The 15,018-nt window shown below is 42.8% G+C and overlaps 1 protein-coding gene across 2 annotated transcripts in view; it reads right to left on the reverse strand.

Annotated features, from left to right (window-relative positions):
- Positions 1–4,311, reverse strand: part of SMURF2 (SMAD specific E3 ubiquitin protein ligase 2) — a 185,607-nt gene extending 181,296 nt beyond the window's left edge. Inside the window, exon 1 of one of the 2 annotated variants that reach the window (XM_004454071.5) lies at positions 3,723–4,311. In XM_004454071.5, coding sequence (XP_004454128.2) covers positions 3,723–3,774 — 52 coding nt within the window. In that variant the 5' untranslated portion in view covers positions 3,775–4,311. The remainder of the gene's footprint in view (positions 1–3,722) is intronic. The other variant, XM_071210754.1, reaches the window with a different exon arrangement.
- Between the last annotated feature and the right edge of the window lie 10,707 nt (positions 4,312–15,018).

Raw genomic sequence — 15,018 nt, forward strand, 5'->3', positions numbered from 1 at the left:
TAAGATACTAGCATATCTAAAGTGAGATTTTAAAGTTAATATTCCTTTGACTATTAACAAGACAGTAAATCATTACTGCCAAGGGTTTTATAACTTAATAACATGAGGAAGAAGATACCATAACACTGACATTTCAAAAAAGTTCTGTAATAAATGTTCTGGAGAAGTAATCTCTTATTTCTCCATATCTAAGAATTTAAAATATTAGAAATTAAACTAAATTGCTTTTTCCAGCCTTTTGATTTTCATAAACAATAATGGCATAAAAAAATTACTTCAAAATTTTTACTATCACCAAATATGAAGTATTTCCTACCCAAGCCTCCATAAGAAGAGCCTGAATCTGATATTCCTGCGTATAATGCTATACAAATTTTACATTTTGTAATCAATTTTTTCTAGAAATACTAGTTGAAGTTGATAGCTTTACCACATAGTCGATTTTAATGACCAAGTGTTAATGTGCAGTAAAAAGCAACAGAGGTTGCTTGATGGGACCAAATAAGATTTTACCACCAATGGCCTGAGGAACCCATATTTGGGAATAAATTAGCCCTGCCATTTTAGAATCAACAAATCAACAAAACAATTCACTATTTGATGGTGGTTTCAGAAATAATATGTGGAAAGGTCTATTATCAGTTGTAGGCAGAGAGCCTCTGGCTCAAACATTTCTTCTCCTTTGGTTTATATGTGTGTGTCACTATGTAAAAATTGTTTGCCTTTCAGTAAATGGACAACTCAACAGTAAGGATATAATTCAGTAACAATAGTTCAAAAAGCACTCTAAAATCTGAAATACTAGTTGGTATTAACTTAAAGCAAAGAACAGTCATTTTAAAGTATCTCGTAGCCCAATAGTATTGTAAACCAAGTAACTTACTGCAGGAGCTGCCTTTTTTTTTTTTTTTTTAAATTGATTCTTCCCTTATTATGGAACCTGGATCTAAACAAACTGTTAAACACTTAATCTAAAAATATGCCGAACATTTCTTAAAGTCTTAAGAATCAACTTTTTTTTTTTTTTTAAACAAAACGAAGCCTAGGTTAAATATTTTATTTGGCTTCTTAAGATGGTCTGAGAACTTGGGCACCAACTCCAGACCAATTCCTGGACACACATCAAACACAGCTCTGTCACTTATCCAGTCAGTCAAAACAATCTTTTCCATCTAACTCTTTAATGTTTATGTCCTAAAAAGCTGCTAATTGAATCCAGTTCTTGAGATCTATTTGTTAAAATTGATATAGTTCAATTTGTAAATGATGAACAAAAATGAAAAAAAATATATACGTTAACTTTCCTAGTAAGACAGAAGAGAACCCACCACATGTAACGAAACTGGAGAGAAAAATGTTTTTAAACTTTGTCAAATTTTAAGAGAAAATTATAAGGACATAAATTTCCAATAGGTCTTAAGAAATTAAGAGTACCTCAAACAATTGATGGGAATAGTCAAAGACATGGTACTTAAAATTCCCCAGAAAAAAATTAAATACAAAAAATTACTCTATAAATTTACTCCACAGCTCTAACCCCTCCTAAAATAAGTGATTTTGCCTCCTGATAAACTTTACTGATGAATCTTTCTAATGTATTGTATTTAGTAAGGAAACCACAGAACAATGCTTAAAGATCTATTGATTCAGATTAAAAACCTCAAACTCACTTTATCTGCAGAAAATCAAAATCCCTGTTCTGGCCCTCATTTTCTCTACATGGATATAGTATAAAGCAGGGATTCTTAACAAGGGGTCTGTGAGCTTGAATTTAAATTTGAAAAGATATATTATTCTTGTGGGGACATGGTAGTGCAAGTGTGATATATTTATTAAATAATACACAGTATAGTGTGGACTTAGTAAGGGATGCGTGGGGAAAAAAAAGGTTAAGAACCCCTGATCTAATGGGAAGTAAATGGTCAAGAATTTATTTCTGATGCTTTTTAAAAGCACACCTGGAGGCACAGGTTCTTTCTATGATCACAGGCACAGGATTGACTCCAGACAAGGAGCAGCAGTAGATAAACTTTACAACAAAGATCCCTTAAAGGTTTCCATTGAGTAAGAAAATAAGGAAACTGAATGGGAGGAGAGGCAGGAGGCATGAATTCCCCCAGTACAGGTTTTCCATTAAGAACCACTCGGTTAATGATTCTTTGCATTTTCCCTAGGGAAAGTAAAACTGTCATGAAAGTAGTATATTATAAAAATTGCAACCAACTTGCATTCAGGCTAATTTCTCAAATACCAAATTCACCAAGTTAGTTTTAATCTCAAAAGTTCAGCCAATTTTCTGGGATGTGACACACAAATATTCAATTACAAAATTAGTCCAAATATATCTCAAAAGTCTATCATAGACAAGCATAACTAACTTAGTCTTTTTTTTTTTTGTACCTGGGCGGGAGATTGAACTCCGGGCGTCCTATGGGAGAAGCCTGCTCAACACTGAGCCACGTTGGCTTCCCTGGGTTAGTCTTTTCCTTAGTTTTGCTTGTCTTTTTTTTTTTTCCGGGAGGCACCAGGAACCTAACCTAGACCTCCCGTGTGGGAGGCAGGCACTCAACCGCTCGATCCACATCCATTCCCCAGTAATTTAGTCTTACACACACGTCCTATAAGGAAAACCACCTTTCTCACCACACACGGGAATATAAACGTGGATAATCTATTAATGGTGAATAGTGACCTAGGCTAACTATACTGATTTCAATTACACTGTTTAAACCAAAACTATTTTTCCCTTAAAATTGGGTGACAAGAGAATACCAAAAATGGACTGTAAACAAAATGTGCAAAAGTTTTAATGCACCTGGAATCATAAACACTTTTTTTAAAAGAGTATCTAGCGACGCCTCCCGACATTCTTTCCCATTGGCGATCTTTAGAAAGGGAAGGGGGGGAGGAGGGGAGAGTGTGCAAGTTCTCCTGAAAGTCTGTCCAGATACATTCGTAGAAAAAAACAGTTTAAGCGTTTTTAAAGCAGGTCTGCAAATGGAAGTGAGACCCAAGTTCTGCGGCCTACAAGGAACAACCCAAAACATGCTCATGTACAATCAAACACTTCCAAAACACACAGCTCAACGAGCCCGAGTCGTCGGATCAAGCAAACACTCGGGAAAAGTCAACCTCAGCCTCCTTCCCTCCCAAAGACGTTCATTTAAGGTGTGTGGCACCGGCTGCTGTGGCTGGCAGCAGAGAGTAAAGGCATACACGCGGGCATGTGGGTGTACAAGTTAACCAGGGAACACACACATACACCCTCCCCGTTAAGCGCTCCATCTTTGAGGAGTGTTTACTGCGCGCAGTCGGCAACCGGATTCAATAATCCCCGCCACAGGAGCTCCTCATCCCCTCCACGACCCCACCTGGGCAGCAGCCTAAAGGCCGCTCCCCGAGGCCCAGGGAGAGAGCGTCAGGCTCCTCAGCCAGGACTTTGCGACCTCAAATTCGCAAGGAATCCAAACCGGCTTACCGCTCCCCTCTACAAAAGCCCCCGCCCCAGTCACCCCTGGCTTTTTAAAGAATTTACAAACAAGAAGGAGTGGTTTTTCCAATTAACTCTCCCTGATCTAGGCCTTCCCACGCCTCCGTCCCCGTCCCCCAAACCACCACTGATGGCGACCCTGGCCCTTCCCAAGGCCACAGGCACCCCCGCGCCGGCTCGCCCACCCCGCGGCGGCCCCGGCCCCCGGGTCCCGCGGCTGCCCCTCCCTCACCTGTCAGGCGCAGCTTGACGGGCCCGTTCCTCCGGCCCCCAGGGTTAGACATGTCCCCGGCGGCGGGGACAGCGGCAGGGCTTCGGCCGCAGGCGCGGGGCCCCGGGCCGGCGGCGGGCAAGGCGAGGGCGACGGCGAGGAGCGATGGAGTCACCACAGCGGCCGAGGCTGGGGCCGGAGCAGCCGGCACCGCGACCGCCACGGCCGGAGGGTCCCGGATGTGCCGAGCGTCGTCGCCATGAGCCGCGGAGGGAGCGGGACGCCGAGCTCCCCCCCTCCTCCCACTTCTCCTTCCTTGGGCCCCGGCAGCACAACAAAGCGGTAGCCGCGGCCGGCCGCGCCGCCTCCGCCCGCGCCTCCACGCAGCCGCCTCCGGCCTCTCCCTCCTCTCGGCTGCGCCAGGCCCAGGCCCGGTGGGGCTGGTGGGCTGAGGCTGACGGTGCCCGGCAGCGCCGGAGCAGAGTTCGGGGATCGGCCGCTTCCTCCTCCACCCTCCCTCTTGTCTGAGGGAACCCAGTCCCGGGGTAGCCGCAGCCACCAGTCGGCTCCGGGGGCGGGGAGCAGGCGGGGGCGGGACCTGGGAGCGGGGCGGGGCGCAGGCGTGCCGGGGAGGGTGGGGCGCCGGGCTCGGGGGCGTGGAGCCCGGGCTAGGCCTGGGCGCCGCTGACTGGCGGGGGGTGCGTAGGGCTACGCGCGGCCTCCCAGTTTGGGGGGTTGGGGCACGGGTAAAGGGGGTAGCGGAGAGTTGCACGCAGAACTTGAAGAGGGAGCGGACAAAGGACCAATGTGTCACTGGCGGCAGCTCTGTAACATCAAGTGGGAAATTAGTGTCCAGCCCCCTTAAGGGAGAGCTTTAGTCCGCGAAGAGCACACTGCATTTATTAGACGCCCACTGCTCTTTGAGAGACTGGGAAGAGCGAGGTTAGAGCCGGGAGTTCTCTCTGGAAATTTAGCGTTCCCCAGGCGATGGAAGAGACCTTTATTCACTCACTGAGGGTTCCAACAGATCCCCAGGGATGCTTTGCTCCTTGTTCTGTAGTTGCCGCCGCCATCCTAGACTCACCTGGTGGACAAGATCAGGTTACCTGCCTGCTCGGGCGCTTTTTCCAGTTACAGCTCAAGGATGCGAGGATGATACCTTAAAGGACTGTTAACAAGATAAACCTTGGAGAGCAATGTATGAAAAGTTTTCATATAGTGCTGAATTTCCTCAGGAGGATAAAATAGAAAATAAAATAAAAATGTGTACCTTACCCTTTGATCGCATAATTGCACTCCTAGGAATTTGTTCTTGAAAAATAATTCTGAAGAAGCAGACTATACAGAAGATGTTATTTGCAAAGTTCTGTTAATAAAAGAAGGAGGATGAGGGAACAGCCTAATGGTGAATTATAATTAAATCAACAGGATAGATTTTATGCAGCCATTAAATAGCAATTATGAAGATCATATAATATGGAGGAGTTTACAAATAATGCAACGTTTAAAAGCAGAGTAAGAAGTTGTATGTATACCTCCGAGATTATCTGTGCACAATGAAAATAAGAGTGGGGATTTTTTGCATGCTTCATTAATTTTCATTAAGCTGCTGTATCATTGATACGATTTTAAATGTTTTATAAAGTCAAATATATTTTAATCCTAATTCAGTGTCAGTCACTGCTTTTAATTCACCAATGAAGTCTCTTCCTTGTCCAGATAAAGTTATCTCCAAGAGCATCTCATCAGTCTGGATACATCCCTCCTTTTTTTTTATTTCTTCCCACTTCCTGGCCTGCCCCCCCCCCAGTTGTCTGCTTTCTGTGTCCATTCTCTGTGAGTTCTTCTGTGTCCGCTAATATTCTTGTCAGCAGCACCAGCAATCTGTGTCACTTTTTGTTGCATCATCTTGCTGCGTCAGCTCTCCATGTGTGCGGCGCCACTCCTGGGCAAGCTGCCCTTTTTCCACGCTGGGTGGTTCTCCTTACAGGGCGCACTCCTTGAACGTGGGGCTCCCCTACACGGGGGACACCCCTGCAAGGCAGAGCCCTCCTTGTGCGCATCAGCACTGCTCGTGGGCCAGCTCATCACGCGTGTCTGGAGGCCCTGGGTTTGAACCCTGGACCTCCCATGTGGTAGGCAGTCACTCTATCCCTTAAGCCAAATCTGCTTCCCCACCCCTCCATTTAAAGTGATCCAAATAATTATATAAAGTGCTAGAAATTCATTCTACAAATATTGAGTGCATACTCTGGGCAAAACAGTGAACAAGGTCCTTTAGAAATTATTTTCTGTACTACAGAAGAAGATCTGAAGAGACCTTCTGAATAATTGCTATCACAATTTAAGAGGCTGAATACTAGCAATAAAACAGCAAATTGATGTGTATGTACACATTCGCCTTATTCTTATGACACACTTTGTTCCAACCACCCACTAATATAATTTATATTAGATGATAGAAGTTAGGATTTCTGAACCTGATAGGGGAGCTGGAGATGTAATATATTGTGAAGTTTAAAGCAGTACATTCACAGTAAATGTGACAGTGACAGCACAGAAAAATGTATATATGCATAATGTGCAGAAGAGGACTCTGTTTAAGCTTGCCTGTGTAAATTTAAATTATATTGTTTGAAACAAAAGACTCACATAAGAATAATTCTTTAAAACCATGTTAAATATTATTTGACATTGATTTTAAATACTTAATAAAAATAAAATTAAGTAAAAACGTTTCAACTGATGTCAAATAAATGGCAAAATAAAATGGGTTAGCTCTAACTGGAAAGTTTTTAAATGCATCTTGCAGCTCAGTGGCCTCAGCTAGTTCCAGGGCCAGACGCAAAATTATTGGGAGGAAAAAGAGATAATTGGGTATAATGTCAGAAGCCTTTTTTAAAAATATGTTTAGGGAAGCAGATGTGGCTCAAGCAATTGGGCACCCACCTACCACACAGGAGGTCCCAGGTTCAGTTCCCCATGCCTCCTAAAGAAGACAATCAAGACAGCAAGCTGGTGCGATGGGCTGGCGCAACAAAGAGACACAACAAGGAAACACAATGAAAGACACACTAAGCAGGGAATGAAGATGGCTTAAGCGATTAGGCAGCACCCTCTCACATGGGACGTCCCGTGTTGGTCTCCTTCTAAAAAAGAAGAGCACACAATGAATTGACACAGAGAGCACAAACAACAAGGGCGGAGGAATAAATAAATCTTTTTTTAAAAATGTTTATATGTTTTCCTCCTCTGGGGCATGTTTAAAGTGTGCATTACAATGGAAATGTAGGAGGAACTACTAAAATCACAGGAAGAACTTGACAAGGACAAAGAAGAAAATGAACTGGGGTGTGTGGGGATTGGGAATATTACATAAAAAGTTGTTGCAATAAAAGGAAAATAGCATTGGACATGAAGATAGGGCCATTCACTAACTACGCAAGAAAATACTACCTTTCATTCCTTCAGCCAACTTTTATTGTACTCCTTCTTTGTACCAAGCATTTACTGTACAAGGTCTTGAAGATACTGAGAAGGAAAAAAAATTAATAGTATAGTGAAAGAGACTTTTCCCAAAAAGAAAAAAGGAAAGAGCAGAAGGTTCTTACTACAGCTTAGGTTGGATTTGCTTAGTGACACTTTTTAACCACTGGCTTCCAAACCGAGTCTGTTGAAAATACAGATACCCGGCCTCAACCCAGACCTATGGATTCAGAATTTCCAGTGGGGTCAAGCTGAGAAGTATTTATAAAAAGTTCCCTTGGGGATTCTGATACCCAGACAGGTTTGGGAACCACAATCCCAGTGATTCTCATACTTTACAGTGCATCAGAATCACCTGGAGAGTTTGTTAAACACAGATTTTAGGTTCCACCCCTAAAATTTCTGATTGAGTTGGTCTAGGGTGGTGCCTGAGTAATTTGCATATGTAACAAAGTTCCCAGGTGATGCCCTGAGGCTGGTGCTGGAATAATACTTTGAGAAAAATTGCACTATCCTAAGTCATACTATTAAGGAAAGTAAAGCTTTCATTAGATTAAATTTCATCATTTCTTTTTTTTTTTTTAAAGATTTATTTTTATTTATTTAATTCCCCTCCCCCGGTTGTCTGTTTTCTGTGTCTTTTTGCTGCGTCTTGTTTCTTTGTCCGCTTCTGTTGTCGTCAGCGGCACGGGAAGTGTGGGCAGCGCCATTCCTGGGCAGGCTGCTCCCTCCTTCACGCTGGGCGGCTCTCCTTATGGGTGTACTCCTTGCGCGTGGGGCTCCCCTATGCGGGGGACACCCCTGCGTGGCAGGGCACTCCTTGTGCACATCAACACTGCGCATGGGCCAGCTCCACACAGTCAAGGAGGCCCAGGGCTTGAACCGCGGGCCTCCCATGTGGTAGACGGACGCCCTAACCACTGGGCCAAAGTCCGTTTCCCTTCATCATTTCTTGATAGAATTGTCTTTATCATGGGAATGCTTTTAGGTATATTTTTGAGAAAATAGGGAAGAAAACAATTCTTAGGGAACTCACCCTTTGCTTCCTCCTGAAATAGAAATCAACTTTCAATGTAAATTGTACCTATATGTGCCTCTGAGGGGGATGGGAATTGCAGAAAATCTTTTCAAAGACTTTTTATTCCCTTATGATTTCTAATTTGCTCTCCATAGATTTGGAAGCCTTTTATTGAATCATTGTTTTAAGTATCTGTCTCAAATATACTGTCTCCACCTATTTCAACCACTAACATGTGTTTTCCGGAAATGTCACTTAACAGAACCTTCCAATGAAAATGGTGTAACAACAATTCATATAATAGCATTTTTGAGCAAAAGTTTCAAACTCTTTCATTAGTATATTTTGCTAATCCGAGTTGTACTCTGTATATGGTGTCCTAGAGCATAGGTGAAAACCTATGAATGATTATAAGAATATTTTAAACTTTTTCTTTTAAACATATGTTTGTTTTCCAAGGCAAAAGTTAAATTTGACGTGACTTTGCAAGAAAATTCTTACCATCTGTAATGGGTATTTTCTTTCCTGCTCCATCCATTAATACATTTTTACCTAGAAGAGTTGTCTACAATAATAAAAAATCTGTCTGAGGTGAGGCTATGTCTATAATGGTACTCCTGCGAAGCTATTTTTGTAGTATAAATTTCAAATTTAACATAGTTTATGTGCCATGGAAAAGCAAACATCAGGTACTCAACAGTTTATGCCATTGCTTAAAATTCAACTCTTTCATTTTTTAAATATCATGAATTTAATTTAAGTTAATTTAATATTTAGTTGTAGCTTTCTCCAAATCAGCTTATAACTGGTAAGAAGGCCCCCTGTAACTGCTGTTGTCAAATTCAAAGTTAGGGGAAGCAGATGTGGCTCAAGTGATAAGGCCTCTGCCTACCATATGGGGGGACCCCGGTTTGATCCCTGAGGCCTCCTGGTGAAAAAGAAGAAGAAAAGTGTGCCTGCGTGGCCTGCATGGTGAGCCAGTGCCCACATGGAGAGCCGAGTGCTTGCACAGTGAGCCAAGTGCCCATGTGGTGTGGGTGCCCACATGGCGAGCTAAGTGCCCACATGGCAAGCCAAGTGTCCGCATGGTAAGCTGAGTGCCCGTGCAAGTGCCTGTGTGGCAAGCTGCATGCCCACATGAGTGCCCGTGTGGTCAGCCAGTGCCCACAAGCAGGGGGGGAAGGGGGAGAGAAGGGGGAGTGTGAGGGGAGGAGAGATAGAGGGAAGGGAGGGGGAGGGGAGGGGAAAGAGGGGGGAGGAAAATAAATATTTTTTTAAAGTAAATTTTTAAAAATTCAAAGTTAGGTCCACTAAAACCCTCATATACAATCCCATCCTGACAGGGTTTAGGATTAAGTCACATTCCAAACTCTTCCCCATGACCCCTTCGCTGACCCCCTCCCATCAGACCTGGTCTGCACTGAAGCTAGGGTCACGTATCAGTCCTGTGTCTCTGGGTCTGGGCTCCCCTTCTCTCTTGCCTTCTCTACCTTAGAGTACCGAGATGATAGTCTCTGATCATAGCCCCTTTTAAGGAAATCTGCCCTCACCTATTGCTCTAACACAGTTTACTGTGCTCCTGCCCCAGAGATTCTGATTCAGTAGGTTGAAGTAGAGTCTGTGAATTTGCTTTTCTGACAAGTTCCCAGGTGATAAACATGCTGGTAGGCAGAGAATCCACTTTGAGAATCACTGTCCCTACACAGGCATGATCCTGGGTAACCAAGTTTGTGTTAGGTGACCTTGGCCACAGTTAACTTAAACCAAGGGCCAGTTAACCAGGCAGGCCAATCAGATTCCCTCTCCATGAGTCACGAAATGGAAACACTGAGATTGAGCTCTTCTGGGGAGTTGAGTTGAGAAGTCAGAGTGTTAGGAGTTGAAGAAGCCATTTTAAAGCTATCTTAGGCTAAGTTCAAGTAGATAAAAGAGGAAATGAGTCTGCAGACAGAGAGAAGTTGAGATAAGAGGTTTTTTAGCCCTAAAGAGGAAGACAAACGGAGTCATTGTCTGACAAATTTCCCATCAGTACTCCTGGCCCAGGTGTGCTTCTTACACTTCATTTTCAAGAGACCTCACCATGTGGAGTTACCACTCCACTCCCTATTCAAGCAAGTTTAAGGGGGCCTTTGTTCCTGCATTCACTGGGTCTCCAGGCAGAACCTCTTGTCCTATGCCCTTCCCCATTTGTCTGCCTTGCTTCTGCCTGTATTCTTTTTCAGAACTGGAGTTTCTTCTGCTACCCATCCTGTTGGATCCCACCATCCAGAGACACTACTTCTGAAATCTAGAGCAAGACTACTGAGCACGTGAAATATGGCTAGTAATGTGCTGTAAATGTAAAATACACAATGGATTTCAAAGACTTGGTATGGAAGAAAGAGGGCAAAATAGCTTTGTATTTTTCATATTGCTGACGTTGAAATGAAAATATTTGGAATACATCAGATTAAATAAAATATAGCATGAAAGAAATGCCACACAGGCATTTCTTTTTTACTTTTTTCAATGTGGCTACTAGAAAATTCAAACCTCTGAAGGTAGTGGTCACCACCAACCAGATTCTCCACCAATGGACTCTATGCTCTACCCAGTGGCCAAACTTTGCCTGAATCACCCTTCAGACCTTGCCTTACCCACCCAGTTCTCCAACCAGTTTCTGCGGCTCACTGAATAGCACCCACCACACCCTCATGAAAGTAAGAAGGTCTGTGGCCAGAACATTCATACCGCTTCTACCTGCCTACCGGGTTTTGCCTTAAATTGAGCAGCCTGCCTTGTACCAAAGTGTTAGGATTGGACAGATCTGGACAGCAGATTCATGTATCCAGTAGAAAGTCAGACTAGATGACCCCTAAGTCCCTTCCACACTACCTAGGAAATGTCACATTGATTGCACAGCTGATGTCCATTATTCAATCCATTTATAATACTGTGCTTTTATGAAAGAAAGAAAGAGAGAGAGAGAGAGAGAGAAAGAGAGAAAGAAGGAAAGAAGGAAGAAAGGAAGAAAGGAAGAAAGGAAGAAAGGAAAGAAAGTCATGTAAATCTAGGTCATCTTTATGTGCCTACGTATTTTCAAATGTCTTAAGTATATAAACTGGCCTGTTACATAGTGAATTTTGAGTTAAAGGAGAATGTAATTTGAAGAGATCGCGTTCTTTCCAAAGCCAACTTGGTGACTTAAGCAGGGAAGTATTACAATTAAATGTTTGAAAAGTTATCTGTGCATGTTTTGCTGTAAGCTGATATCATTAAGCAGCACATCTTTTCAGGATGAGGTAGCAGCCTCAGCCTCAGGGGAAAGGGAGCGGGCGCATCACTCCTCTGCAACTGCTTTGGACAACTGAGCAACATGAACAGGCTCAGAAAAAAGTCAGATCCAATCAGCTTCAAAATAAAACTGTAGTAGCTACAACACGATTCTCTAAGAATGGGATGGGCAGGGATGTGGAAAGATTTGTATGATGCAGGCCTTATGGGTAATGCAGAGAATATGGGCCAGAATGAGATCAGCATGTCAAACTGTTGCTAAAAATCCCTCCATGGCTGTTGGTTGCCTTTAAGATCCAGTCCAAACAGCTTAGTGTGGCATTCCTGGCATCGTCAGGCTGCTGCCAACCTTGTCAGCTCCATTTCCTCCTCCTCTGCTGCACCTGCACCAAAGAATCAAGGTTCTCGTGTTTCAGGTAATGTCCCCTTTGTTCCATTGGGATCAGTTTCTTCTCACCTTCAGACACTCAGTAGGCACCTGCTTTCCAGTCTGTCCTGTCAAAACGAGGAAGGATCTAATATGAGCCTTTTCTATAATTTATGACTTGATTAATAAGTTATATTTAGTGTGAATGTGTTTGTTAATGTACTACTTAGAGTTATGTTATTTTAATTTGATTGTAGATCATTGACTGATCTTGATATCATCTACCCTGTTCAACTCCCTCTCAGTAAAGAAAAGTAGGTTATTTTCTGACATCTTAAAAGGCACTCAAAAAAAGATAATTTTTAAAAATGAATGAAAAAAAAGGCAGTCATTGCTGTGGAAAACATTTTGGCCGTTCCTCAAAATGCTGATCATAGAATTATACCATATGACCCAGCTGGCAATCCCGCTCCTAGGTATATACCCCAAAGAATTGAAAACAGGAACTCAAACAGATACTTGTACACCAATGTTCATAGAAGTATTATTCACAATAGCAAAAAGGTGGGAGCAACCCACATGTCCATCAACAGATGAATGGATAAGCAAAACGTTGTATATTTGTACAATGGAATATTATTCAGCTGTAAAAGGAAAAATGTGCTGGTACATGCTACAGCATGGATTAACTTTGAAGATACAATGTTGAGTGAAATAAGCCAGACACAAAAGGACAAATAGTGTATGATTTCTCTTACATGAAATATTTAGAATTAGCTAATTCATAGAGACAGAAAGCAAAATAGTGGTTACAAGGTGTAAGGGGCTAGGGAAATGGGGAGTTATTGTGAAGTGAGTATAAGTTTTGGTTTGGGTTGATGAAACTAGTCTGGGAATAGAGAGTGGTGAAAGTTATGCAATATTGTCAATTTACTTAATGTAGGAAAGCGGACATGGCTCAACTGATAGAGCATTCACCTATTGTATGGGAGGGTCCAGGATTCAATACCCAGGGCCTCCTGACCCATGTGATGAGCTGGCCCGTGTGCAAGGAGTGCTGTGCCACATCGGGGCACCCTGCAAAGAGAGCCACCCCATGTGAAAAAAGTGCAACCCATCTAGGAATAGCACCACACACATGGAGAGCTGACACAGCAAGATGACACAACAAAAAAGAGACTCAGTTTCCTGGTGTTGCTGAGGGTGCAAGTGGACAAGAAGAACACAGCGGCGGGGGAGAGGGGAAGCAGATTTGGCCCAAGAAATAGGGCGTCCACTTACCACATGGGAGGTCCGCTGTTCAAACCCCAGGCCTCCTTAACCTGTATGGAGCTGGCCCACACGCAGTGCTGATGAGCGCAAGGAGTGCCCTGCCACACAGGGGTGTCCCCCGCGTAGAGGAGCCCCACGTGCAAGGAGTGCGCCCCGTAAGGATAGCCACACAGCGCGAAAGAAAGTGCAGCCTGCCCAGGAATGGCGCTGCACACATGGAGAGCTGACACAACAAGATGACACAACAACAACAAAAAAAGAAACACAGATTCCTGTGCCACTGACAACAACAGAAGCAGACAAAAAGAAGAACACACAGCAAATGGACACAGAGAACAAACAACTGGGGTGGGGCGGGGGGGAAGGGGAGAGAAACAAATAAAATAAATCTTTAAAAAAAAAATCCTACCTGTAAATTGGTTTGTCTTACTGAAAAGGAATTTATAAATAAATATCAAAACACACTATACCCTGTAATTCCATTCCTAGGGTTCTATTCTAAGGAAATAATCAGAGGTATGCAAAAAGATTTATATAACTAAGTTATTCAACCCGAAACTATTTACAAGAACAACAAATTGAAAGCAATATAAATTGGCTAAACAATAAATGGTATATTCATATGATAGCAATATAAATTGGCTAAACAATATATGGTATATTCATATGATAGATTATTATGCAGCCACTGAAAATCAAGTTTCTAAAGACTTATTTTGAAATAGTAGTGTGGTAGTTAGGCTGTTGTGTCACCTCAGCCAGGTAATTGTGCCCAATTGTTTGGTAAAGCAAGCACTGGGCTAACTGTAATACAAGGGCATTTATGGACTTTAGTCACCATTGACTTTACTGCTGTGGTAAATCATAGATAGCTGATTATAGTTACACCATCAGGGAGATTGCCATCAGCAATGAGTGGCGCTTTATCCAATCAGTTGAATGCCTTAAAAAGAGAAGTGATTCCAGCATTGAGTGAGAATCTCCCAGCTTGTCTTTGGACAGCCAACGTCTCCCAGAACTCGTCAAGAACCTTCATTGGACTCTCATTGCAGGCCCTGGTTGCAGCCTGCCTGAGGAACCTGGACTTGCGCATCCCCACAGCTGTGTGAGAGACTCTTATAGAATCACATACTATTGACAGATATCCCTTGTTGATTCTGTTTCCCTAGAGAACCCTGACTAATACAAGTAGTTTTATATTTAAAAACTGAAAATTCCTTCCCCTACCCATCTCTCTAGATACAACAATCATCATGAATGTGGTAAGTATCCTTTCTGTACTGGGTTTCATATTTTGTCTACAGACAGTAACAGAAAGGAATGGTCATAACATAAATATGTAAAATTTTTTAAAGCAGAAAACAAAAAAAAAAGTTATGTGAGAAATGTTCACAATTCTAATTATTTAAATATATTTATAAATTCATTTATTCAAATTGACATTTATTAAGCATATACTAGGTGCTGATCATTGACAAATAACCAACAAGGAAACAATGCATGAAATATAAAAGGTAAGTAGAGAATTATTCTTTGCTTTCTAGCATTTTCTGTGTTTAGATCAAGTCAATCACGGGGAATCCCCAAAGTGTTATTAAAATGTAGAGGCCAAGATTTTACCTCTTTTGCACTGGATGTAAACTAGGAAGGAAAGGCACTGCTGGCCAACTGGGGTCCCTCAGGGGCAGACACTGTCTGAGATTGCAGTGAGCACAGACAAAAGGGGGCCAAGAGGAGAGAGTGAAATATGACCCTGATTATACCGTTTGAGCCCCCTGTGCCTAGCCATTCCTTAAGCCAGGCGCTACATTTGTACTCAATGTTTCACTAGAAAATAAGGTGCCTCTTTAACTTCACCTAGTTTGGGTCAGGTTTTCAGTCACTTCCCGGCAAGAATCCCA

The sequence above is a fragment of the Dasypus novemcinctus genome, chromosome 21 (genome assembly GCF_030445035.2).
Source record: "Dasypus novemcinctus isolate mDasNov1 chromosome 21, mDasNov1.1.hap2, whole genome shotgun sequence".
Classification (NCBI taxonomy): domain Eukaryota; kingdom Metazoa; phylum Chordata; class Mammalia; order Cingulata; family Dasypodidae; genus Dasypus; species Dasypus novemcinctus.